At 35.0% G+C, this 27792-nt stretch overlaps 1 protein-coding gene across 2 annotated transcripts; it reads left to right on the forward strand.

Moving 5' to 3' along the window:
* Nucleotides 1–903: 903 nt before the first annotated feature.
* Nucleotides 904–10905, forward strand: LOC112192352 (importin-5). Of its 2 annotated transcripts, none has more exons than XM_040516359.1 (20): nt 904–2242; nt 2526–2729; nt 3487–3591; nt 4399–4464; nt 4643–4807; nt 5024–5098; nt 5212–5363; nt 6477–6612; nt 6703–6772; nt 6869–6996; nt 7107–7163; nt 7577–7777; nt 7877–7969; nt 8163–8248; nt 8343–8409; nt 8491–8557; nt 8657–8793; nt 9929–10020; nt 10129–10195; nt 10282–10905. In XM_040516359.1, exons 1-20 carry the CDS (start codon nt 1010–1012, stop codon nt 10444–10446), a joined length of 3366 nt encoding a protein of 1121 aa, XP_040372293.1. In that variant the 5' UTR covers nt 904–1009; the 3' UTR covers nt 10447–10905. The 2 variants fall into 2 exon arrangements, with proteins under 2 accessions (XP_040372293.1, XP_024187802.1); XM_024332034.2 differs by having other exon boundaries at nt 905–2242; nt 7592–7777.
* The last annotated feature ends 16887 nt before the right edge of the window (nt 10906–27792 follow it).

Below are 27792 nucleotides of genomic sequence, written 5' to 3' on the forward strand. Positions count from 1 at the left end.
TGAAATTACAAAGAAATGTAGAACTTAAATTTGAATTGAATTGTAATTTTGAAAAACATGCTATTCAGTTTTGAAACATTGATCACTCAGATTAACAATCACAAAAGTTTGATAATAATTGTAGAAGCAAAATCGCAAATCGAAGATGGAGATAAGAGATATAAGCAACTTTGAAACCCTCAATCAGTAATTGCAAGCCTCAAATTCAGAGGAATGAACAATCTTAGAGATGAACAACAATATGCAAACTCATCGAAGAAGAAAACCGAAGCTCAGCTAAGGCAAAATTGAAAAGAGGAAAATGCAGAGAACAAGGCCATCATTTCTCCTAACTTTGAAATTCAATTGGGAACAGAGATGATGAATTTAGATCGAAATTAGTCACGTTCTCCGTTGAGAGGATGGAAGGGCAAAATCAGATTAAGGGAAAAATGTGAGGGGCATAAAAGCACGTGTTTTGGTCTGAGACTGACCTTGTAAGACAAATATTTTGGTGGCTTATACGGGGTCTAAAAGTAAACCTACGAGTTGAACAAAATGCGTCTAAAACAAAATATAATATGGTTGTTGATGGATTTATTATTTTGAAAAATTTTAATAGCATATATCTAGGTGTTGTATTTGGGTTTAGAGATGGTCTCCTGATTTAATTTTAATCATGTTAACGTAGAATCCGATTTTTCTCTTGCGGTGAATTTGATGTAAAACTCTTATTTAAGGAATTTGGATGTCAAGCAAAACGTGTCCAAGACAAAATCTAATATGGTTGTCGATGGACTTGCTGTTTTGAATTTGGAAGGTGGCGATAATTTGAAGGGGGAAATAAACAAGAACGAAGAAAAAGAAAAAAGAAAAAAGAAAAAAGAAAAAAGAAAAAAGAAAAAAGAAGGGTGAGAGAGAGAGAGACCAGAAGTGTGTCGTATTTAAAAAGCAAAACCCTCTCTCTCCCCCCTCTTCCCTAAACTCTTGCCTCCTTCCCTTTCCCTCCGAGCAAATTAAAGTCGCTCCGATGGCCGCCGATCCAAGTCAGCAGCAGCAGCAGCTGGCCATAATTCTTGGCCCGGACCCGAGTCAGTTCGAAACCCTAATCTCTCATCTCATGTCCTCCAGCAACGAGCAACGGTCGCAGGCCGAGGCCCTCTTCAACCTCTGCAAGCAGGCCCACGCGGACGCCCTCTTACTGAAGCTGGTCCATGTGTTACAGGCGTCGACCCGACCCGAGGCCCGCACCATGTCCGTCATCCTCCTCCGGCGGCAGCTTACTCGCGACGACTCGTTCCTGTGGCCCCGCCTCAGCCCCTCCACTCAGTCGACCCTCAAGTCCACGCTCCTCACTTGCCTCCAATCAGAATCCACCAAATCCATGGCCAAGAAGCTCTGCGACACCGTTTCGGAGCTCGCTTCTGCCATTTTACCCGATAACCAATGGCCGGAGCTATTGCCGTTCATGTTCCACTGCGTCACCTCCGATAATTCCAAGCTCCAGGAGTCTGCGCTTTTGATTTTTGCGCAGTTGGCGCATTACATCGGCGAAACCCTAGTCCCGCAGTTGACTACGCTCCACTCAGTCTTCTACCAGTGCCTTTCCAACGCCGCCGGCAAGAGCGCCGACGTCAGAATTGCAGCACTCGGCGCCTCTGTCAATTTCATCCAGTGCCTGACCAGCGCCTCCGACAGGGACAGGTTCCAGGACCTGTTGCCCTTGATGATGCAGACTTTGACGGAGGCCTTGAACGGCGGTCAGGAGGCCACGGCGCAGGAGGCGCTGGAGTTGCTGATCGAGTTGGCCGGGACCGAGCCGAGGTTCCTGCGGAGGCAATTGGTGGATGTGGTTGGCTCTATGCTTCAAATTGCGGAGGCTGCGTCCCTTGAGGAAGGTACAAGGCATTTGGCCATTGAGTTTGTCATCACTCTGGCTGAGGCCAGGGAGAGAGCCCCCGGGATGATGAGGAAGTTGCCTCAGTTTATTCATAGGTTGTTTGCCATACTTATGAACATGTTGTTGGACCTTGAGGACGACCCCGTCTGGCACACTGCAGATACTGAGAATGAGGATGCTGGTGAGACTAGCAATTACGGCTTTGGACAGGAGTGTTTGGACAGACTTTCAATTTCATTGGGCGGCAATACCATTGTCCCTGTTGCTTCCGAGCTTTTTCCGTCTTACTTGGTTGCTCCTGAATGGCAAAAGCACCACGCCGTGCACATTGCCCTTGCCCAGATTGCCGAGGGGTGCTCTAAGGTATAACTTCACTTGCCAATGCTTGTGCTTTATTAAGACACCTATTGTTTAATTTGTTACTGTCTATACCACATTGTCAAACTCATCTTTCTGGACAATGATACTTAGTTTGAGCCATCGACTTACTTGGTATTGTTGTTTTTATCAGAATGGTTTGTCATCATCATAGATGTTTTTGCTTTTCATAGAGTCTTATGACAACATTACCTCTCACATTAGTTATCCATCCGCTAGGCTGTATACCCTTCCTAGTTGCTTCTCTAACATATCTTCATTGATGCAGGTAATGGTACAAAACCTCGAACAGGTGGTATCAATGGTATTGAATTCGTTCCAAGATCCTCACCCACGTGTGAGGTGGGCAGCAATTAATGCAGTTGGGCAATTGTCAACGGATTTAGGCCCAAACTTACAAGAAAAGTATCACCAGCGAGTGCTGCCTGCATTAGCTGGAGCAATGGATGACTTCCAAAATCCACGAGTACAGGTTTGCAACTCTGCTTTATACTCAATATAGGTATATGTTCATTAACTCAACACCTCCTCTTTAGGAATAAAGCTGGTAATATTTGGCTTTCATTTTCACAACAATTAATCATTCAAATATCATTGACATCCATCTGCAGAAATACTTGCATACAGTATGATAAATCTTGCCCTGTAATGTCATGGAATTGTTTACATAATGTGGTTGTATAAAATGATTGGGTGTACCTGAATATGATATTCATAAAATTAAACCCACTTTTGTGTTTCCGACTACTTTAACTTGTGAAGGTGTGAATGTTAGCAATTAGAAATTTGGATATTTATGAGGGTTTAAATATGAACCATTTATGCTAATAAAAATAATATAATGCCTATCCAACACAACACTGTCTCACCCCCGTCCCCTGCCCTGGTATGTATTAATTTTGGAACTGGAAGATATTTCGACTTCAGATTAAACTTTTAGTGAGCCTGAATTAGAAAATGATACAGATTCCAGAAAACTTGTTGATTTGTCTTCTTATTGTGCATATTAGAGATAAAATCTTTTATGTAATGAAACCTGTGCAAACCCTGTATTTATATACAAGACATTTTATCCTTTCCCCATATCAGTTCTGACATTGGCCACTGGCCAGACATGCATGACATTCAAAATTCTTGCATGCAGATCATTTACATATAATTTTATCTTCTAGAAGTTTCCAATGAACTCATTGATATGGTTTATTGTTTCATCCTTCTGTATGTTACAGGCCCATGCTGCTTCAGCAGTACTCAATTTCAGTGAAAACTGCACCCCAGATATTTTGGTACCATACCTGGATGGAATTGTTAGCAAGCTTCTTGTACTTCTACAGGTAAATAATTGTCCTACACAAGAAGGCATTTTCATACAGAGGCATTTGTTTGTTTGTTTTTTTTTTTGGTGGCGTATGTGTAAATATAAGTTTAGCAGTTCAAAATTTCTCAAGGCTTCAAGATAAAGGTTTATCATTCAAGAATTTGATTGGTGAAACCACTTCATTTTTGTAGAAGTAGCTATGCAGAAGATATTTCTTGTATTGGATAATTAGTTTAATTAATATTTGGATGCATGGCCCTTTTACAGAAGATAGAATTTTTATAAGCTGACTACAACATGAGCTTAGCCAATAAATGGTTGCTCATGAGTGTAGGTAGTTGCGGAGGGAATACAAAATGAGAACCTGATATGTTGAAAAGAGCATAGGAAAGGATGGAGGGTAATGTGCAAGGGAAAAAAAATGTAAGATAGGAGAATGCTACTCTTACTGGTAGTTATTAGAGGTGCAAGGGAAAAAGGATTTATCAGTTTGCTTTTGGCTTTTGCATAGTCATAATGACAGAATTGAACTATCTATTGGGGGAAATACTGTCTTGAGACAGAGAAAATTGAAATGGGAAATAATGAGAACTTATCTTGTTAGAAAAAGTGCATGCTACTTTCTTTTTCTTAAAAATTCCAATTCTCAGCTACACCTAGCCCTTCGCATCCTGAGTTGAAATTGAAAGAGTCCTTCCCTTATGCCAGTGATGAATGTTTAAAGTTCTTCTAGTGTGAGACTCTGAGATTTCTTTTCTTAGTAGTTAGTACAAAGGCCATATACTTCTTTATGGATTTATATGTTTTGAATTTCGCCTCCCAGAATGGAAAGCAGATGGTCCAGGAGGGGGCTTTAACAGCTTTAGCATCAGTTGCTGATTCGTCACAGGTATTTATATTTTAAAACTTATAGTTCATGTTCATAATAACGTTTGTTAGGGGTTAGAGTTAGGATATGCGGAGCAGGGGCTACTTTTATATACCTCAAAGTAATTTTTTATTTTTTCAGTTTATTTTAGAATGTATTTATTGGATTTTGATGTTTCATGCTTGTATTTTATTAACAGGAGCAATTCCAGAAGTATTATGATGCTGTAATGCCTTACTTGAAAGCTATTTTGGTTAATGCAAATGACAAAGCTAATCGTATGCTACGTGCAAAATCAATGGAGTGTATTAGTTTGGTTGGAATGGCTGTCGGGAAGGATAAGTTCAGGGATGACGCAAAGCAGGTGATTATAAATAAAATTTACAGATTCTGATTTTACCTCGTTTTGTTATTATTCTGGGTGCTGACTGCAGTAGAAATTTTTGGCTTTTGTTCTGTTCGAGGCTTAAAGCATTTATGACTTCTCTGTTTTCAACTTTCAAATTGTTTTACCATTCTTGTCTATTCCAGGTTATTGATCTCGTGAGATCCATTAATAGTGACGCTATTGTTTTGCAAGGTTATGGAAGTCTTGATGTCATTGCAAGGATCTGAAATGGAGGCCGATGACCCCACAACAAGTTATATGTTACAAGTACGTTCTTGCACTTTAAAAAATAACATGCAATTTATTAAAAACTTCTGCATATATTTAATAAAGTTTCATTCTGGTTGTTTGGTATTAAGAAGTGCTTAATTATGTTGCAGGCATGGGCTAGACTTTGCAAATGCCTTGGGCAGGATTTTCTCCCGTACATGAATGTTGTCATGCCTTCTTTGCTTCAGTCTGCTCAGCTTAAGCCTGATGTAACAATTACTTCTGCAGATTCAGATGCAGAAATTGATGAAGATGATGATAGGTTGGTTAAAGTTTCTTCTTTCAACTCATGCATATGCATTCTGTATTGGAAATAGGGTCAGGTTCAATGGCATCATATTTTTTACACAATTTTTGACAGAAGTTTGTGGGCCTTAGATTTGATAACATTTGATGGCGGAGATTAAAAGATACAAAACTAATATTATTTTTTTAAATATTCATTAAACAAAATTACAAATTTTAAATAACAGTTTTCTCTCTCCTTTCTCTAAACCTCCTACTGTTGATAGCTCCTCTTCTTCTTGAACATCAGAAAAATATAGCAAAATTGCATAAGAGAAAGTGACAGGGTATGAGATTTGTTACTAACAAATATGGGTTTCTGGTTAACAATTTGCTAATTTCGTGTTTCATGCTCCATTGAAGAAGAGCACTTTCACCAATAAGCCATTGACAATGTAAATCCAAAACCATTATATGGGTGTTTGAGTTTTGTTTATATTTTATCTTCTACATTTTATAATTTTTTATTTTTTTTTACCAAAACCTTCATATCTTGGGAATTCGGGTTGTGACCTTGGTGCAAATGATATTCATGTACATAATTTTTCTATTTTAAGAGGGGAAATAAAGAAGAGGTGGAGGCAATCTTCATAACCAGTCTGCTTTTGTGCTAGAGATGAAGAGAGCCAAGAACAAAGAAGAGGAGTAGATAAACTTTAAAATGCTTGTTCTTTTTAGGAGAGAGAAAGTGGTTTTCTTATTATTTTTAATTTTCAGTCTTTAACTTTTAAGCAAACATAGTTATATATTTTCTCAACAAAAAAAAGTTGTATAACATTTAATCCTTACCATTCAATGTTATAAAATCTAAAGGCCACAAACTTCTAAAAAAATATGATGCCTTTGAACCTACCTTTGGAAATATCATATTTTCTTTTTGAGGTAGAGTTGTGATGTATCGTTCATTCTTGTTTACTGTTCTTTATTTCAAAAAAAAAAAAAAAGGACCAGCAGTTTTTAGATTTTATACCTCTGCCTGAATAATAGTCAAGTAAAAGATATGCCTTCTTCTTTTTTTCTTTTTTTTTTTCAAAGGAAAAAAAAAATTATGTGCCTTCATTTGTGGACATGTTTTGTGTTCTTACTGCAGCATTGAAATGATTACTGTTGGGGATAAAAGGATAGGGATTAAGACTAGTGTTCTGGAGGAAAAAGCTACAGCCTGTAACATGCTATGTTGCTATGCTGATGAGTTAAAGGAAGGATTTTTCCCATGGATTGATCAGGTTGACGATGGACATCTCTTTCACGTTTTTGTTTTCCATATTTTCATCAAGTTCTGTAAGTTTATACTGATTGTGTGTAAGTTCATGTAGGTTGCTCCAACATTGGTTCCTCTTCTCAAATTTTATTTCCATGAAGAAGTTAGAAAGGCAGCTGTTTCAGGTATTAGCCAGAGCTGTTCTTATTACTAGTTTTAATTTGCATAAGCTTCGTTTGGAGTCTACTGGAACTGACACTTCAACTATCTACAATCCTTAGCGATGCCGGAGCTCCTACGCTCAGCCAAATTAGCAGTAGAGAAGGGACAATCTCAAGGTCATAATGAGTCCTACGTAAAGCAGTTATCTGATTACATAATACCAGCACTGGTTGAAGCATTACACAAGGTCTTGGTCCCCTTGGTTCATTTCTTGAATGTCTTTTGCTGTTTGTTTGTATATTTCCAATACGAGCGATCTTCTGTTTTGAATTGCCTTGAACTGTATGTGGTGTGCAGGAACCTGAGGTAGAAATTTGTGCCAGCATTCTAGATGCATTGAACGAATGTGTGCAGGTTTGTAGGATCTATTTAATGTGTTCCATGTGTAATTGAACTCTTAAGCTTTCTCATCTGCTTTTAAGCAAATGAAATTCAATGAATGCTTCTTGTGGTTCTCTATCTTACTGCATTAAATCCCCAAGTCCTACTTTCCATTCCTAGTTTTTATGCTTGTCCTATGTTTATCAATTTACTCATAAAAACAAGAAGTATGTCAACATATTCTGCTTATCAGTTCAAATTCTGTCTTGTACTATGTTTTCATTTTTTGGCTAGAATTTAGGATAATTTAATTTCCTCTTTCTTTATTTCCAATCATCTAACCGCAATTTCATTTAGTCTTGTTTTCATTTTTTAATTTATCTGGAGTTGAGCTACGGTACTGCGTGCCTCTGTTATTTGTTATAGAAGGATCTATTTTAATGTAGCACTTACTTCTTCAGAGTTCTGGGCCACTTCTTGATGAAAACCAAGTTAGATGCATCGTGGATGAGATCAAACAGGTGGTTACAGCAAGCTCATCCAGAAAACAAGAGCGAGCAGAAAGGGCCAAGGCAGAGGACTTTGATGCAGAAGAAGGGGAACTTCTGAAGGAGGAAAATGAACAAGAAGAAGAGCTTTTTGACCTGGTATGTTTTCAGATTTTGGAATATTTTATGGAATTGTAAAGTGGTTTTTATTTGAAGAATAGATTTTCATTGAGTCTTCCGTTTTTTTCCTTCATTCAGGTTGGTGATTGCTTGGGAACTTTGATTAAGACATTCAAGGCATCTTTCTTGCCTTTCTTTGACGAGCTTTCCTCTTACATAACACCTATGTTGGTAAGTTTTTCCTGACCCGTTGTTCAAGGAAATACTTGGATATCTATGATGAAATGAAGCAATAATCTTTGATATAAATTGTAATCAAGTAACCTCCTGCGCTTAGCACTGTTACCTTTCATTTTTTAATGTATGCTTTGAAATTAAGAAACTCTTGAAACATGTTTTCTGATTAAGGTTATTGACCAATCAGGGTAAGGATAAAACTGCAGAAGAGAGGAGAATTGCCATTTGCATATTTGATGATATTGCAGAGCATTGCCGTGAAGCTGCTCTTAAGTAAGCATTTCCTTTTGTTATCTTATTTTCCGCACTTATTGGAATAGTGATGTATGATTTTTCTTATGAAATCATATGCTTTTCGGTGAAACAGATATTATGATACTTACGTTCCTTTCCTACTGGAAGCCTGCAATGATGAAAGTTCAGATGTTCGTCAGGTTTGGGTTCCTTTTAACTGCACTTAGTGCATGCCTACTTCTCACTATGACAATTAACATACTAACAATTAACCATTTCAGGCTGCTGTTTATGGGGTTGGTCTTTGTGCGGAGTATGGTGGATCTGTGTTCAAACCTCTTGTTGGTGGTAGGTTGCTTTCCTCTTGCTTGGTTTCTTTTCTTACTTGAAGTTGATTGCTTCTATGTTTGTAGATGGAATTCACATTTCATTTTTGTCTCCCTGCAGAAGCTCTTTCTAGGTTGGATATGGTGATCAGGAACCCCAATTCACAACACTCTGACAATATGATGGCATATGACAACGCTGTTTCAGCTCTTGGGAAAATATGCCAGTTCCACCGTGATAGTATAGATGCACCACAGGTGAAAGATATTCTATTGCCTCGTCTTTACTTTTTTTTAAATCTCTGCTGCATAATTGGGTATTTTCATTTCTCTTTTTTTCTATGATTGTCTTCATATTTACACCCTCCGATCTCTTTTGGGTTTTGACTTCTCTTATGAGTGTATATGCGGTCATGAGCTGTTGAGATTATAGATCCCACATGGGAAAAATGGGACCTTGCCTAGAGTTTATAAGGGTTTGGGCCACTCCATCCATTGCCAATTGGTGCAAATTGGTTTTGGATGTGAACCCCAGATTACTTTATCATGGTATCAGAGCGGGTTATCCCATGTGTGAATGCTTAACAGCCACACGGGCTCCACGTCACCCAATATATGTTGTCCACGTGTATGGCTTGAAAATTCGCCACACGTGCGGGGGCGTGTTGAGATTATAGATCCCATATGGGAAAAATGGGACCTTGCCTATGAGTTTATAAGGGTTTGGGCCACTCCATCCATTGTCAATTGGTGTCAATTGGTTTTGGGTGTGAACTCCAAATTTCTTTATCATGAGCGCACCCTTGTTTCTTCAAAGTGAATTTTCCCTAGATACATCTATTCAATTTAATTTTGGACCTATTCTCAAGGTATGATGAAGGGTTGGCATGAGGATCCTGTGGAAACTGATAGTCCTCAAAAGCAGAAGCCTTTCTGACAAAGTGGCGCATCTTTTGGGTTATTTTCCTTGGAGGTGTCCCCCCTTTTGGGATTTAAAAAACCAAAACAAGACCTCAGTCCCTCTTCTCCTTTCTGGTAGTAGCGTAAAGCCATAACCAACCACAATCCACTAGCTTTGAGGCACTTTTCATGAGCTCCAAGGTGGTTTTCTAGTGCGCCGTCGGCTCTCCGCTGGCATTTTTCTGGCTAGTTCAACTTTACCCGATGTTCTGATTGATTGGTGTCTTAAAAGTTAACCGAGTCATTTAATTGTTATTCTGGAGCATTTCATTCTGTGATGAAGCTGTTGAAAATAACTAATGTACCAGAAGTACTGATCATGTGCTATCATGTTATATAATAATTATACTGTTCTCACCTGTTATCGTTATTTGCTTGCTTGTAGTGCTGTTTGCACCTTTTGTTGTTTCTTATATCTGATTTTATTTGGCAGCTTGTCCCTGCCTGGTTAGGTTGTCTGCCTATAAAAGGTGATTTGATTGAGGCCAAGGTTGTCCATGACCAGCTATGTTCAATGGTTGAAAGGTAAAAAAGTTCAATCTTGAATGTTTGCATGGCTTTTAACTCGGTGTTTTTCCTTATTTAGTTTTTCAAAAGGGGTTATATAATCAAGAGCTATCACATTGAGTACAGGTCGGATAGAGAGCTTTTGGGCCCCAATAATCAGTATCTTCCGAAAATAGTTGCGGTTTTTGCCGAGGTATTGTGTATGAAATTGCTGCACAATTATTTAACGTGATTCCTCCGAAATATTGCGTCTCACCCATTTAGGATAATTTGGTGTAGGTTATATGTGCGGGTAAAGACTTGGCCACAGAGCAAACAACTAGTCGAATGATTAATTTATTAAGGCAGCTCCAACAAACTTTACCGCCCTCTACCCTTGCGTCAACCTGGTCATCCTTGCAACCCCAGCAACAGCTTGCATTGCAATTTATACTCTCATCATAATTCGTTTCTGATGGCATTGTTTTTTGTTTATGGAAATTGCTGCTTCTGATCATTATATTTTCTTGCATTGGTGGATGCCTGATTCGTTCCTCGAGAAAGTGCATCTGCATAAGTTGGCTTATTGCAGTCTAGTCTGTGGTTCAATAGTGCATTCTTCGATTCTGTTTTGGTTTTTGATAATTTATTTGGCGTGTGGTTTGGCACAAATGCCTGGTTGCATTGTCTAGTTGTCAATGGATTATGAAAAAAAGGTTGCGGATAGTCAAAATTTTGCAATACAGTGTATATATTATAGAGTTGCTTATGCATGGTCCAATTACACTCTAAGCTACATAAATTGAAAACTGTTTTACTATACTATGCAAAAGATCAAGATGTGCCAGTAAGACATTTTGTATCAACTTTTGTGATTTATTATTTCCTCAATGAAATGCATTTCGATGTAGTTTGTAATTTAAAGTAGTTTGATTACTTGTATCAAACTCTACAGTTCGGCTGAGTTCTTCAAAGCAGCTTGATTACTTGTGTTTAGTATAAACCCCAAAGATGGAAGATTGTAAGTGGTGGAGACTGTATTGTACTGCAGTGGATCAGTACCAGCTTGAGCTTGTTGCTTTGGTTCAACTAGAACAAAAATCAGAAATCAGCAATGACTAAAATATCGAATATTGAAGATATATTGACTGTCTAAAAAATGGAAATTTCGACGGAAATATCGATATTGATAAATATTTGAGAAAAATAATGGAAATTTAGATAAAAATCCGGAAATTTTAAATAAGACTTTTGGAAATGTTTTTGAATCAATTATCTACTATATTTTAAAAGAAAATGTTGAATGAACATTGTAATATATTGATTTATAGTAATTTAAGATAAATTAGTATGTGCTGAATCGTCTGACATTTCATAAAATTTAACTTAATTTCTCAATAGTTTTTTATACTAGATGGAAAAGTAGATATGATTAATTCAAATCAACAAAATAGAGTATAGAAACCAACTACTCAGTAATATTAAATAATAGTATACCTAACTTTGTATTACTGAAATAAGAGTATAAGAAATATATCTAGTGTGAAGCATGAAGCTGCCGAAAATGAATTGTGTGATGAAAATATTCTTGTTTTTAAAGTAATAAAGATTATTTTAGATTGAGAATTGTTGGAAAAAAAAATTATTGTAAATTGGCTATTGACTAGATATTTCTCTTAATTTTCAGATTTAGAATTAAAAAATATGTATATATTGGCGTATGCCCTCGGGTTTGATTCAAAACAACAAATATGTATATATATTAGTTTAGGTATCGTGTGTGTGTGTCGCACTAAATAATCGAATGGCATTGCAGCGGCATTGGTTGAGCTGCTTTGATTCTTCTTTAGCAACCAAGGTTCGAATCTTGGTGATTGCATGCGAGAGTTGTATTTTTATGTACAATCCCAAAATCTTAGTGGGTGTGTGGGTCCCAAGTTATCTGAAATTTCGTTCACGTGGGCTCCATGCTGTCTGAAATTTTGCGATATTGTTGTTAATATCGATGATTTAGGGAAATATCGCGATATTTCGAGAATCTCGCCGAAATTTAATTGGGTGGCCGATATTTCGGACCCTAAAAAAAATGAAAATTTCGCAGATATTTTGGTGATTTTTTCGATTTTTTGGTCCTTGGAAATCAGAACTATCATCCTGCAAGAATTTGATCAGCACACGATATTGCTGGGTTCCCCTGTCGCCGTTTTCCAAGATTGGATTGAGAAAAAAATGAATTTCAACATATCAGTTCCCTTTGTTCTGACGTATTAGCTAATGATTAGAACTGTATAGATTTTTTTTGTTTGTTTTTTTTAATCGAAATAGGTCATCCAATTTTATAATAGGGAGAATTCGACAAATGGTTACTCAATTATTACTCATTCGACACTTTGGTCACTCAAGTTTCAAATATATCACTATGGTCACTCAACTATTACACTGTCAATCACTTTAGTCACCCAAGGAGTATTTTTTCTCACTTTAATCACTTCTTCCAATCATTTTAATACATATTTATTAATTTTTCATAATTGGTTGGATGAAAATATCATTAATATTCTGGCAAATAAATTTTTTTTAATAAAAAAAATTAACAATGTAATAGTTGAGTGACCCAAGTGATATATTTGAAACTTCAGTGACCAAAGTGTCGAATGAGTCATAGTTGAGTGACAATTTGTGAAATTTTCTCTTTATAATATTCAGCAAGCAATACCAGAAACGACACACCCTTGAGGGGCTAACAGAAAGAGCCGTCCTTTAGGACATACAACTAACCTAGTCTATAGAGAATAGAATCTCGCACTCCCAGTTTATTTTTCTGATTGTTGTTTATATGTATAGAAAGAATTTCAGGATTGGGCACAATATAAAAAAAATTGGGATAAAATCTGTTTAGTCTATGTATTTTGCCTCCAACATCATTTCAGTCCCTGACATTTCAATTTCATCCAAAAACTCTCTATTCTCTCAATTTTCCTCCAATAGGTCCACCTCGTTAGCCCTTCGTTAAAATGTGCCTTTAACTAGCTGATGTGGCAATACCTTCCACGCCAACTTAGCTCTCTGCATGCCAAGTTATTGGTGAAATATCCATTATAGCCCTGTGTTCTTTCTTCATTCCTTTTCTCTTTTTAATTCTTTCACTTCCATTTTTTCTTTTCTTTCTGCCTATCTTCTTTTTCTTTTCATCCACCGAGCTCTCTCTCCACGCCCAACCACCAATCCCATTGCCACCATCACCAATTACTATATTCTGTTCATCCTAATACACAAACCCAAGCCTCTTAACAAGTCATTGAATATCATAGATTGGAGTGTGTTGGTGAGGGAAATTCCGGATCTAGACGCTTGGAATCACATTGAAACTCCGATCTTGATAACAAACCCAATCTACAGTCAGATAGAATAATTACGCGAGCAATGATCATCTTGCCCTGTTCTGACATTCAACTCCTCCCTTGCCCTAATTTCAAAATCATTGGATTAATGTTTATAATACCATCAGAAGACTGTTGTAGCATTTAAAGACAAACATCAAGACAATTGCATAGCTATTATTCCTTTGCATATACACAATCCACTAGGGCTGGGAATCTAAGACCGAGAAACCGAAACCGATACCGACCGAACTATACCGATACCGATCGGTGATAGGAGCATTTTAATGCGATGTTTTAATAGTTATTTCCTCATATTTTACTTAGATATTCCTTAAATAAATAAATTTTAATTTAGTTTTTATTTTCAAGGTACATTGGAATAAATGGAAGAGAAATGGCAAAAAATGAGGAATCTTGATGACAATAGGATACCTGGGTGGACTAGGAGAGCCCAAGAACAAGGTCAAGATGTCCTCTACAAAGGTGATATGGATTGGGAGTCATTTTTGGCAAGAAAATATGTTTAAAAATCAGATTTTGGGTCATTATTAGACACAAACTGATTTTGACAGAATTTCAAGAATATATGGATAATGACATCTCAATTAAATCCTAAATGCATGATTATGGCCAAAGGGAGATTTTGACAGATATGGAAGGAGAATTTCAAGGGATTGCAACAAGCAGAAAGGTTGAAAATAGGTCCAGACACATTCCTTGATGTCCACATTCATTCTTGGCCAAAATTAAGGAGATAAATCAGAAAATAATCATGTAATTAATTCAAAAATAATCTCTCTAAATCAAGGTGTTAAATTGGAGGATTCTCATTGGTTGAGTGACATGGCAGAGCTGACGTGACATTATATAATTGACTAATGCTGTGTGGATCAATCTTGAAGACTTGGAGACTAAGTTGTCATCCTCCTATAAATAGGAGCATCACACCACCACAACACAACACACCTCTTCATTCAGAAAACACCACACACAACACCTCTCTCCATTAGAAAATAAACATTAGAAAAATTCTCTCCATTATCTAGTCTTCAGAAGCTCTGCGTCTCAACCAAGGAGGAGAAGAAGTCATGCAATACATCAAGATCCTAGCCACCATCCACCCTTGGTCGTTCCTAGAAGATTGCTTGCTTTCAAGGATCTTCGAGTTCTCGTCTCAAGGCTTTGTCATTCATCTTCCACGGTGTATTTCATCCTTTTTCTTTTATTTCCTTTGTTTGATTCGTAGAGTTATGAATTCTAGTTAACATGACGTTAAAGGCAAAGTTTAAAGCCCATTTATATGTTTTGAAATAAAATTGTGATTTTTCATCCTTTTGAACTTTTTCACTTAGAAACTTTACTTGATGTGTTTCAAAAATTCTAGGTGAATGATGAGCAGAATATAATTTATAGCCTTTAGATTTATTTGGATAACCTATAAAATAGCAACTAACAGTTTTGGGGTCAAGTTTATCCAAGCTTGGATTATAAATCCTAGGTTCTGCTTGACATCCCCAAACATGGCAGTGATGAAGACTGGGTTTCCTGCCACACCAAAGCTCAAAAGCAGTCTTTTCTATAGCTTTGCTAGGTGTCCTGTTGCAAATATAATTTGCAGTTTTTAAAGCCTCACCCCACAGAAATTTAGGCAAACCAGTTGTACACATCATACATCTAACCATGTTCAAAAGAGTCCTATTCTTTCTTTCTGTAACACCATTCTGTTGTGGGTTATAGGGTGTTGTATATTGAGCTTTAATTCCATTGTCTTGCAAAAACAAGGCAAATGGACCCTTTTGTTGGCCGGATTCAGTGTACTTGCCATAGAACTCACCACCTCTATTTGACCTCACTGTTTTGATTTTCTTTTCTAGTTGATTTTCTACCTCAGATTTAAAGATTTGAAAGGCTTTCAATGCTTGTACCTTTTCTGAAAGTAGATAAATATAACTGTATTTAGAAAAGTCATCAATGAATGTGATAAAATACACATTCCCACAGATAGTTTGATGCCTAAATGGTCCACATATATCAGTGTGTATGAGTTCTAATAAATTTTGGCTTCTATATGCAGTCTTCTTTCTAGTATTAGTTATTTTTCCCTTAAAGCATTCCACACAGTCTGTTAGATCAGAAAAATCAAGTTCATTTAGGATGTTATTTTTCACCAAAATTTTCAGTCTCTCTTTTGAAACATGGCCGAGTCTTCTATGCCATAAAAATGCAGACTTTTCATTTAGTTTGGTTCTTTTAACACCTGTTAAAGTGCTAGTACTGTTTGTGTTATTTTCAACAAGTAAAATTTCTTGTTGAGCCATTGAACAATTTAACTGTAAATAATCATTCGAGATAACACCAGAACCAATTTGAACAGAATTTTCAGAAATAAGAATTTCATTACTATCCATAACAAGTCTACAACCAGATTCTACTAAAAGAGAAACTGAAACCAAATTCCTTCTCATGGAAGGTACATAAAAAACATTGTCCAGAACTAACAATTTTCCTAATCCTAAATCGAGCTTTAAGGTTTCAATAGCCTTGACTGCCACTCTCATGCCATTGCCCACACACAGGTTCACTTCATCACTTTTTGGGATTCTCTCTTCCTTATGATCCCTGCAAGGAATTAGTAATATGAATAGGTGAGCCTGAATCTATCTACCAAGACTGTGGTTCAAAATTTATAAGATTAATTTCTAAGGAAAAAACTGTATTAGAAAAAATCTTACCCTTTTTGGCTAACCAGTTCTTATAGCCAGTGCAGTCCTTTTTCATGTGTCCTACTCTTTTGCAAAAGTAGCACTTGAACCTGAATGGCCTGTTTTCCTTGGCCACTGCAGTTGTTGAACTCTTAGTTATGGCTTTGGTAGGCTTGAGCTTATTCTGGGGTTTTTTCCTTTTAGGCTTCTCAATGAGGTTAATGGTTGTAGCAGGTTCCTTTTCTTCCTTGATCCTAGATTCCTCATCCACACAGATGGATATAAGTTCATCTAGAGTCCAGTTTCCCTTTTGAGAGTTGTAACTGGTCCTAAGATGACTAAAACTGTTAGGCAAGGAATGTAGTGCATAATGCACTACCTGCTCATCCCTAACCCCCATCAAGAGTTCCCTGAGTCTGCCATTTATATTGATCATCTTCATAATATTCTCTCTAACTCCCCCTGGACCCATGTACTTCAAATCATGAAACTCCTTGGTTAGCCCAGCTGCTTCTGCTTTTTCACTTTCTTTAAACTTAGCACCTATGAGTTCCAAAAAATCTGATGCTAGCTCAGGCTCCTCTATACTTCTCCTGACAGTTTTAGACATGGAGGTACGAATGAGGTTCTTAGCCATTCTATTGGATCTGTGCCACTTCTTGTAAAGGTCAGTTTCTTTCTTGGTGCTCTTTTCATTCAACTTTTCAGGTTTTTCCTCAGTAAAGCAATAGTCTATATTCTCATGCATTCCCATATAGTTCTCTACAGAATCTAGCCAAGCTCTATAGTTGGTTCCAGTTAACATCAAGACACTGTTCAATTTCATGTAAGAGTTACCTAAGGAGCAAAACAAAAATTCATGTGAGTTCTCAATTTGTAAAGAAAATAACTTTAAGTTTTCTGTGTTTTGTTTAGCTTTAAGCAACCAAAACAAGAACATACAGAAAACCTAAACAATCCATACTTGCGTTCATGTCAGTCCATAACAAAAACAATGTTAAGCAACACTTTTGAGCAGAAGCATAACATCCTGGAGTTCTTTATCAATATACCACGTTCAATGAAAACAAGTTATCCAAAAAAATTTATCCACATCTTTAGACAGAAGAAAAATTTCTAAGTATCCGTATTTATTTTCATCAAGCATGCATACTGCTGTTTTGTATTCTAAAACCATACTTGACCACTTCTTTGGAAGATAAAACTGAAGCATAGTTTTAAAACACAAAACACAATTTCAGTTTTGTTACTCGATCAGGTACAGTTACTTGATCAGTTACTTGGTCAGTTATTTGACCAGTTACCTGGTCAGTTACTTGGTCAGGTACCTGATCAGTGTTCTCTGCCAACATCAATGAAGAATGCTTTGTGCATCATAATCACTTATGCCAACAGAAAACTATAAAACTCATGAGCTTTTAACTGTATATTCTACCCAGATGATTGTCTTTATAAGAAAATTAAGCTCTTGCATCTGTCAATTTCTACAATGTGTAAAGCTTTTGGGAGATTCTTATTCTTCATACATTGTCACACAATCACAGATACAGTACCATATAAGCAATCAATTCATCATGCATATTCAAGTACAAACAATTGTTTCGATTCCAAGAAACCATAGAATAATCAAGAAATTGTAAATTTCATCCGGTCACCATCTACTCTAGCCTAACGCACGCCGGGAATGCTACTAGGGTTCTTGAACACAATCAAAAAACTTAATAATTATGCTATGAATCGAAAACAATTTTCACAGAAAAACCTGTTTTTGCTTTTTCCCCAATTTGCTGCAAAAAATCTCAGCGGAAGCGTGAATTTGTTATCCAGATGTAGCAAAACAATTCTCTTGGTATCTTGATTCACAGCAATTGGGGTTTGAATCCCTTCTGAGATGAAAACACCTCAAACACTTCCGAATCCAGTCTCATACCCTCTTCTTGATAGAAACTGACCGTTGTAGAACAACGGTCCTTTGTTCTTAAGGCTTCGGGTCGAGTTTTGGGCCTGGCTCTTATGTTTGCTGCGACTGGTTCAAGAGATTAAGTAACTTACTTTGATCAGGTACCTGACCAGTTACTTGGTCAGTTACCTGGTCAGTTACTTACTTGGTCAGGTACCTGATCAGTTACCTGACCAGGTACTTGGTCAGTTACCTGATCAGTTACTTGACCCGTAAAGCAAAAAACCCTCCTTTTTTGTTTGTGTTTGTTTTGCAAAACCCTAAAATGATTTTGATATTTGTGAGCCTATGCTCTAATACCAATTGTAAAAACCATATATATGCTCACAACATATGCACATCAACTTGACAACAATCACAAAAGAACTAAAACTTACCTTCAGTAATAACAGGCAAGGATTCCATCTTATGCAGCTGCAAACTCTAATCACTGAATATGGCCTCCTGTTACTTACCAACTTGCTTCTCAATGGACAGAACTTATGCAAATAACGTCGGTGGTAACAGGGACCAATTCATCCATATATATATATATATATATATATATATATATATATATATATAGGTGACATAACCCTCAAGGAGCTTTGTAATAACCCGAAAATTAGTGCCAACTATATAACACTATATTATTAACTATATTCGAAAAATCTTTGTTATTGAGCTCAAGACTCTCATCTATGTTATTTTTATGATGCATGTCATTTTAGTACTAATTATTGCCCTTTTTTTTTACCTTAAGAAAGCACTAAAGTTCTTTACTTATTAATTGGGTAAATGTGCATATGGATGTGTGTGTGTGTGTACATACATACATACATATATATATATATATATACACACACACACACACACACACACATATATATATATATATATATTTAGCAAGTGGATTTATGATCTGATTTATTCTTTCTTTCTTTTATTATTTTTTTAATTTTATCTTATCCTTTTAATTATTTAACCTAAATAGTAATTAGTCACTCACCTTATAATAATTAGTCACTTACTTATTTTATGCTTAATTCTAGCCTATTTAAGCATATGATCTGATCATACTTCCTACAAGCTTGAAGATCAAATGCAAAATTGATCAAAAACTCCCTTAGTTGAAGAGAAAACTCAACTAGAAGTTCTTCACACAAATCTTTCACCCTTTTTCTCTTAAGAAGTTTCCTTTTTGTGAAAGAAGTCCAAAGTTTGATCACAAGACCTTCTGAGTTCCTTAAGTAAGTACATGAATACATTTTTATGTTCTTTTGTCTTTAAGATTTATCAAACTACATAATCAATGATAAGATGGAAAAGGATCTGCTTTGCTACAAACCAGTATTTTCGTATATAACAAAAATGTTTTGTCAAAAATATTTACAGTATTAATTTCCTCATCAAAAGTTCTTCAATTTAGGCTTTTGAATCACTAAAAAAAGGTTAAGAAATGAAGAAGTTATGGCTAATCAAAGTTTTCAACTTTTAAACTCGCTGGAAATCTCATACAGCCATCACAACTTCAAAAATTCATATCTCCCTCATTTCTTATCCATTTTCTACAAACTTTATATCAATTTGAAGCTTAGGACCTCTACTTCTGATCTGGAGAGTTTGAGAAGTAATGGTAAAATACACAGTACGTAATTACTTAGACATCAAAGGACAGTATCAAAAATATCGGTTTCTGCACTGTTATGGTTCTTCACCATTTCTGGACTATATCACTCTGATTTGGACTACATGACTTATTCCATTGCATTCTTTGTGAAAAACCCTTTGAAACGGTGTACTCATTTAACTAATTCGGACTTGTGATGGACAACATAACACATATTGAAGTTTGGTGACTCTAATCGGAGAACCATGAACATGGTTGATGAACTTCAATGGATTTGGACATAAGGACTGAAATACTAACTATAATATAATTTTGTTAAATTGTTTATAGTTACTTATTTAATGCTTGTGCTTTATTATTACCTATTTTACTTGATTTAAATTATGTATAAGCTTCTTTTTAATTATGTTGTTTGCTAGTGAATTTACTTATTTGTGATATACAATTATGTTACACATGTTTTCATATGAGATTATTCCTAAGTGTATGTATCTATATGTGTGTGTACATATACATATATTACGATCTATAATTCATAAAGATTGTATGTTGTGAATTTGATTATGTCTGAGAAGTACAATTGTGAAGCCGGGTGTTATCTACTACCCCGTGCTTAAGTGAATTACTGGTAAATGTGTTTTGGTGTTATGTGGAAGTTAAGCTGTGGGCTCTAGTCCCTTCAGATAGTGCACTATTATACTCTTAGGAATGGTGCTTACTTTGAGTATACATACTTTGGTTGTGTCCTTGGTATGTTGCGGCTTACCCGTACTTTGGGTATAATACGCCGGACCCTAGTACGTGGATTTATGAATTGATACCAGTCAACCTGGTTTTCCCGTACTTTGGGTATAGTACGTCGGACCCTAGTATGTGGATTTATGAATTGTTACCAGTCAACCTGGTTTTCCCGTGTTTTGGGTATAGTAAACTTTAGTGCTTTCTTAAGGTAAAAAAAATGGCAATAATTAGTACTAAAAAAATGGCAATCTTCTTATCAAACCAACAAATATTGTAGTATTAATATGTGAAATAACATTAAAGCAATACATGCTTGATTCTCTTTTTACTCACACCATCACATATTAAAAATATATCATAGATAGATATTTGATCAAAATAATATAAGTACACTTCTCTTCTTAGTGAATTTTCAGATTAACTGGTAACAAATCACAAATCCACGTGTTAGGGTCCGACATACTATACCCAAAACACGGGAAAACCAGGTTGACTGGTAACAAATCACAAATCCACGTGTTAGGGTCCGACGTACTATACCCCAAACACGGGAAAACCAGGTTGACTGGTAACAATTCATAAATCCACATACTAGGGTCCGACGTACTATACCCAAAGTACGGGAAAACCAGGTTGACTGGTAACAATTCATAAATCCACGTACTAGGGTCCGACGTACTATACCCAAAGTACGAGTAAGCCGCAGCATACCAAGGACACTACCAAAGTATGTATACTCAAAGTAAGCACCCTTCCTAAGAGTATAATAGTGCACTATCTGAAGGGACTAGAGCCCACAGCTTAACTTCCACATAACACCAAAACACATTTACCAGTAATTCACTTAAGCACGGGGTAGTAGATAACACCCGGCTTCACAATTGTACTTCTCAGACATAATCAAATTCACAACATACAATCTTTATGAATTATAGATCGTAATATATGTATATATACACACACATATAGATACATATACTTAGGAATAATCTCATATGAAAACATGTATAACATAATTGTATATCACAAATAAGTAAATTCACTAGCAAACAACATAATTAAAAAGAAGCTTATACATAATTGAAATCAAGTAAAATAGGTAATAATAAAGCACAAACATTAAATAACTATAAACAATTTAACAAAATTAAATTATAGTTAGTATAAACATTAAAAAGAAGCTTATACATAATTGAAATCAAGTAAAATAGGTAATAATATAGCACAAGCATTAAATAAGTAACTATAAACAATTTAACAAAATTATATTATAGTTAGTATTTCAGTCCTTATGTCCAAATCCATTGAAGTTCATCAACCATGTTCATGTTTCTCCGATTAGAGTCATCAAACTTCAAGATGTGTTATGTTGTCCATCACAAGTCCGAATTAGTCAATTGAGTACACCATTTCAAAGGGTTTTTCACAAGGAATCCAATGGAATAAGTCATGTAATCTAGTTCGAAGTGACCTAGTCCAGAAATGGTGAAGAACCATAACAGTGCAGAAACTGATATTTTTGATACTGACCTTTGATATCTAAGTCTTTACGTACAGTGTAAAATTACCATTATTTCTCAAACTTTCCAGATCACAAGTAGAGGTCCTAAGCTTCAAATTGATATAAATTTTGTAGAAAATGGATAAGAAATGAGGGAGATATGAATTTTTGAAGTTGTGATGGCTGTATGAGATTTCCAGCGAGTTTAAAAGTTGAAAACTTTGATTAGCCATAACTTCTTCATTTCTTAACCTTTTTTAGTGATTCAAAAGCCTAAATTGAAGAACTTTTGATGAGGAATTTAATATAGTAAATATTTTTGACAAAACAGATTTTATTATATACGAAAATACTGGTTTGCAGTAAAGCAGATCCTTTTCCATCTTATCATTGATTATGTAGTTTGATAAATCTTAAAGATAAAAGAACGTAGAAATGTATTCATGTACTTACTTAAGGAAATCAGAAGGTCTTGTGATCAAACTTTGGACTTCTTTCACAAAAAGGAAACTTCTTAAGAGAAATAGGATGAAGGATTTGTGTGAAGAACTTCTAGTTGAGTTTTCTCTTCAACTAAGGGAGTTTTTGATCAATTTTCATTTGATCTTCAAGCTTGTAGGAAGTATGATCAGATCATATGCTTAAATAGGCTAGAATTAAGCATAAAATAAGTCAGTGACTAATTATTATAAGGTGAGTGACTAATCACTATTTAGGTTAAATGATTAAAAGGATAAGAAAAAATAAAAAAATAATAATAAAAGAAAGAAAGCATAAATCCACTTGCTAAATATATATATATATATATATATATATATATCTGTGTGTGTGTGTGTGTGTGTATGTATGTATGTACACACACACACACATCCATATGCACATTTACCCAATTAATAAGTAAAGAACTTTAGTGCTTTCTTAAGGTAAAAAAAATGGCAATAATTAGTACTAAAATGACATGCATCATAAAAATAACATAGATGAGAGTCTTGAGCTCAATAACAAAGATTTTTCGAATATAGTTAATAATATAGTGTTCTATAGTTGGCACTAATTTTCGGGTTATTACAGTCTACCAACCTTAAAAGAAAATTCGTCCTCGAATTTTACATAGGTTTCTCCAAGAAAAGAAATCACCAAAAGTATTTGTATATTTTCATTATCCTCGATGAAAAGTGAACTCCACCTGATGAGCAAAACTTCCCCTTAAACCAATATACTAACACACCGAGGGTATTTCATAACTCCTAATACGACCTAACGTCCTAGATGACTTCTAACACTCTTACATACCAATAACTTGATCAATACTGAAGAGCACACGATGGGGATCCGCTGCAGACGGGCCATCACTTGGAAGGTATTGACAAATTATTGAATATGCACCTTACGCTCTGATACCCAAAATAGGTAATATGTGTTATTACCTAATTTCTTTTATAGGTAATACGTTATTTGTATTGTTATTAGTCATGTTCCGAATTAAATAGTAATTAGTCACTCACCTTATAATAATTAGTCACTTACTTATTTTATGCTTAATTCTAGCCTATTTAAGCATATGATCTGATCATACTTCCTACAAACTTGAAGATCAAATGCAAAATTGATCAAAAACTCCCTTAGTTGAAGAGAAAACTCAACTAGAAGTTCTTCACACAAATCTTTCACCCTTTTTCCCTTAAGAAGTTTCCTTTTTGTGAAAGAAGTCCAAAGTTTGATCACAAGACCTTCTGAGTTCCTTAAGTAAGTACATGAATACATTTTTATGTTCTTTTGTCTTTAAGATTTATCAAACTACATAATCAATGATAAGATGGAAAAGGATCTGCTTTGCTACAAACCAGTATTTTCGTATAAAACAAAAATGTTTTGTCAAAAATATTTACAGTATTAATTTCCTCATCAAAAGTTCTTCAATTTAGGCTTTTGAATCACTAAAAAAAGGTTAAGAAATGAAGAAGTTATGGCTAATCAAAGTTTTCAACTTTTAAACTCGCTGGAAATCTCATACAGCCATCACAACTTCAAAAATTCATATCTCCCTCATTTCTTATCCATTTTCTACAAACTTTATATCAATTTGAAGCTTAGGACCTCTACTTCTGATCTGGAGAGTTTGAGAAGTAATGGTAAAATACACAGTACGTAATTACTTAGACATCAAAGGACAGTATCAAAAATATCGGTTTCTGCACTGTTATGGTTCTTCACCATTTCTGGACTATATCACTCTGATTTGGACTACATGACTTATTCCATTGCATTCTTTGTGAAAAACCCTTTGAAACGGTGTACTCATTTAACTAATTCGGACTTGTGATGGACAACATAACACATATTGAAGTTTGGTGACTCTAATCGGAGAACCATGAACATGGTTGATGAACTTCAATGGATTTGGACATAAGGACTGAAATACTAACTATAATATAATTTTGTTAAATTGTTTATAGTTACTTATTTAATGTTTGTGCTTTATTATTACCTATTTTACTTGATTTCAATTATGTATAAGCTTCTTTTTAATTATGTTGTTTGCTAGTGAATTTACTTATTTGTGATATACAATTATGTTATACATGTTTTCATATGAGATTATTCCTAAGTATATGTATCTATATGTGTGTGTATATATACATATATTACGATCTATAATTCATAAAGATTGTATGTTGTGAATTTGATTATGTCTGAGAAGTACAATTGTGAAGCCGGGTGTTATCTACTACCCCGTGCTTAAGTGAATTACTGGTAAATGTGTTTTGGTGTTATGTGGAAGTTAAGCTGTGGGCTCTAGTCCTTTCAGATAGTGCACTATTATACTCTTAGGAAGGGTGCTTACTTTGAGTATACATACTTTGGTAGTGTCCTTGGTATGCTGCGGCTTACCTGTACTTTGGGTATAATACGTCGGACCCTAGTACGTGGATTTATGAATTGTTACCAGTCAACCTGGTTTTCCCGTGTTTTTGGTATAGTACGTCGGATCCTAACACGTGGATTTGTGATTTGTTACCAGTCAACCTGGTTTTCCCGTGTTTTGGGTATAGTACGTCGGACCCTAACACGTGGATTTGTGATTTGTTACCAGTTAATCCGAAAATTCACTAAAAAGAGAAGTGTACTTATATTATTTTGATCAAATATCTATCTATGATATATTTTTAATATGTGATGGTGTGAGTAAAAAGAGAATCAAACATGTATTGCTTTAATGTTATTTCACATATTAATACTACAATATTTGTTGGTTTGATAAGAAGATGTGACTATGTGATTTATTACCAAACCATTCACACGAATGAATATATTTGTATATATGTGTGTGTGTGTATGTATTGTGTGTATATATCTACATATTTAAGAATTTGTATGAACATATAAATGGTTCTTGGAACATTTTAATTGGTTGTTCAGTTTTGATTTCTTATAAGACACATTAATATAAGAATGTAAGTTGTGTACTTACTGGGCTTGTGTTGCTCATGATGCTACACCTTCTTGTTTTCAGGTATTGAGTAGGTGCTTGGGGAAACGGGATGAACCTACTAGATAAAATAATATTTTTCTACTACTATTTCTAGTAAATACCTGTACTGATTCGAATTTTGCTTAACTTTGGTTATGTAAATATATTACCGATATTTGTTTTCTAATAAAAGTACTATTCAAACACGTATATAATTTCTTTTACTTCCTGTTGATTTATTCAAGAAGAAAATTTTATTTGTTTTGACTCACGTCACAAATTCACGAGCCATATTTCAGTATAATATTGGCCTTGGATTTGGGGGCGTGACAGATTGGTATCAGAGCGTAAGGTGCATATTCAATGATTTGTCAATACTTTCCGAGTGATGGCCCGTCTGCAGCGGATCCCCATCGTGTGCTCTTCAGTATTGATCAAGTCATTGGTATGTAAGAGTGTTAGAAGTCATCTAGAACGTTAGGTCGTATTAGGAGATATGAAATACCCTCGGTGTGTTAGTATATTGGTTTAAGGGGGAGTTTTGCTCACCAGGTGGAGTTCACTTTTCATCGAGGAGAATGAAAATATACAAATACTTTTGGTGATTTCTTTTCTTTGAGAAACCTATGTAAAATTCGAGGACGAATTTTCTTTTAAGGTTGGTAGACTGTAATAACCCGAAAATTAGTGCCAACTATAGAACACTATATTATTAACTATATTCGAAAAATCTTTGTTATTGAGCTCAAGACTCTCATCTATGTTATTTTTATGATGCATGTCATTTACTAATTATTGCCATTTTTTTTACCTTAAGAAAGCACTAAAGTTCTTTACTTATTAATTGGGTAAATGTGCATATGGATGTGTGTGTGTGTGTGTACATACATACATACATACATACATATATATATATATATATATATATATATTTAGCAAGTGGATTTATGCTTTCTTTCTTTTATTATTATTTTTTATTTTATCTTATCCTTTTAATCATTTAACCTAAATAGTGATTAGTCACTCACCTTATAATAATTAGTCACTTACTTATTTTATGCTTAATTCTAGCCTATTTAAGCATATGATCTGATCATACTTCCTACAAGCTTGAAGATCAAATGCAAAATTGATCAAAAACTCCCTTAGTTGAAGAGAAAACTCAACTAGAAGTTCCTCACACAAATCCTTCACCCTTTTTCCCTTAAGAAGTTTCTTTTTTGTGAAAGAAGTCCAAAGTTTGATCACAAGACCTTCTGAGTTCCTTAAGTAAGTACATGAATACATTTTTATGTTCTTTTGTCTTTAAGATTTATCAAACTACATAATCAATGATAAGATGGAAAAGGATCTGCTTTACTGCAAACCAGTATTTTCGTATATAAAAAAATCTATTTTGTCAAAAATATTTACAGTATTAAATTCCTCATCAAAAGTTCTTCAATTTAGGCTTTTGAATCACTAAAAAAGGTTAAGAAATGAAGAAGTTATGGCTAATCAAAGTTTTCAATTTTTAAACTCGCTGGAAATCTCATACAGCCATCACAACTTCAAAAATTCATATCTCCCTCATTTCTTATCCATTTTCTACAAACTTTATATCAATTTGAAGCTTAGGACCTCTACTTCTGATCTGGAGAGTTTGAGAAGTACTGGTAAAATACACAGTACGTAATTACTTAGACATCAAAGGACAGTATCAAAAATATCGGTTTCTGCACTGTTATGGTTCTTCACCATTTCTGGACTATATCACTCTGATTTGGACTACATGACTTATTCCATTGCATTCCTTGTGAAAAACCCTTTGAAACGGTGTACTCATTTAACTAATTCGGACTTGTGATGGACAACATAACACATATTGAAATTTGGTGACTCTAATCGGAGAACCATGAACATGGTTGATGAACTTCAATGGATTTGGACATAAGGATTGAAATACTAACTATAATATAATTTTGTTAAATTGTTTATAGTTACTTATTTAATGCTTGTGCTTTATTATTACCTATTTTACTTGATTTCAATTATGTATAAGCTTCTTTTTAATTATGTTGTTTGCTAGTGAATTTACTTATTTGTGATATACAATTATGTTACACATGTTTTCATATGAGATTATTCCTAAGTATATGTATCTATATGTGTGTGTACATATACATATATTACGATCTATAATTCATAAAGATTGTATGTTGTGAGTTTGATTATGTCTGAGAAGTACAATTGTGAAGCCGAGTGTTATCTACTACCCCGTGCTTAAGTGAATTACTGGTAAATGTGTTTTGGTGTTATGTGGAAGTTAAGCTGTGGGCTCTAGTCCCTTCAGATAGTGCACTATTATACTCTTAGGAAGGGTGCTTACTTTGAGTATACATACTTTGGTTTTGTTCTTGGTATGCTGCGGCTTACCCGTACTTTGGGTATAGTACGTCGGACC

Source organism: Rosa chinensis, chromosome 3 (assembly GCF_002994745.2).
Source record: "Rosa chinensis cultivar Old Blush chromosome 3, RchiOBHm-V2, whole genome shotgun sequence".
NCBI classification, from domain to species: domain Eukaryota; kingdom Viridiplantae; phylum Streptophyta; class Magnoliopsida; order Rosales; family Rosaceae; genus Rosa; species Rosa chinensis.

What these genes read in the sequence shown, in the direction of transcription:
- LOC112192352 (XM_040516359.1), top strand. Translation starts at nt 1,010, where the DNA reads ATGGCCGCCGATCCAAGTCAGCAGCAGCAGCAGCTGGCCATAATTCTT. An exon ending in TAGAAAGGCAGCTGTTTCAG is followed by an intron (nt 6,773 to 6,868) that starts GTATTAGCCAGA and finishes TACAATCCTTAG; the next exon opens with CGATGCCGGAGCTCCTACGC. An exon ending in AAGAAGAGCTTTTTGACCTG is followed by an intron (nt 7,778 to 7,876) that starts GTATGTTTTCAG and finishes TCCTTCATTCAG; the next exon opens with GTTGGTGATTGCTTGGGAAC.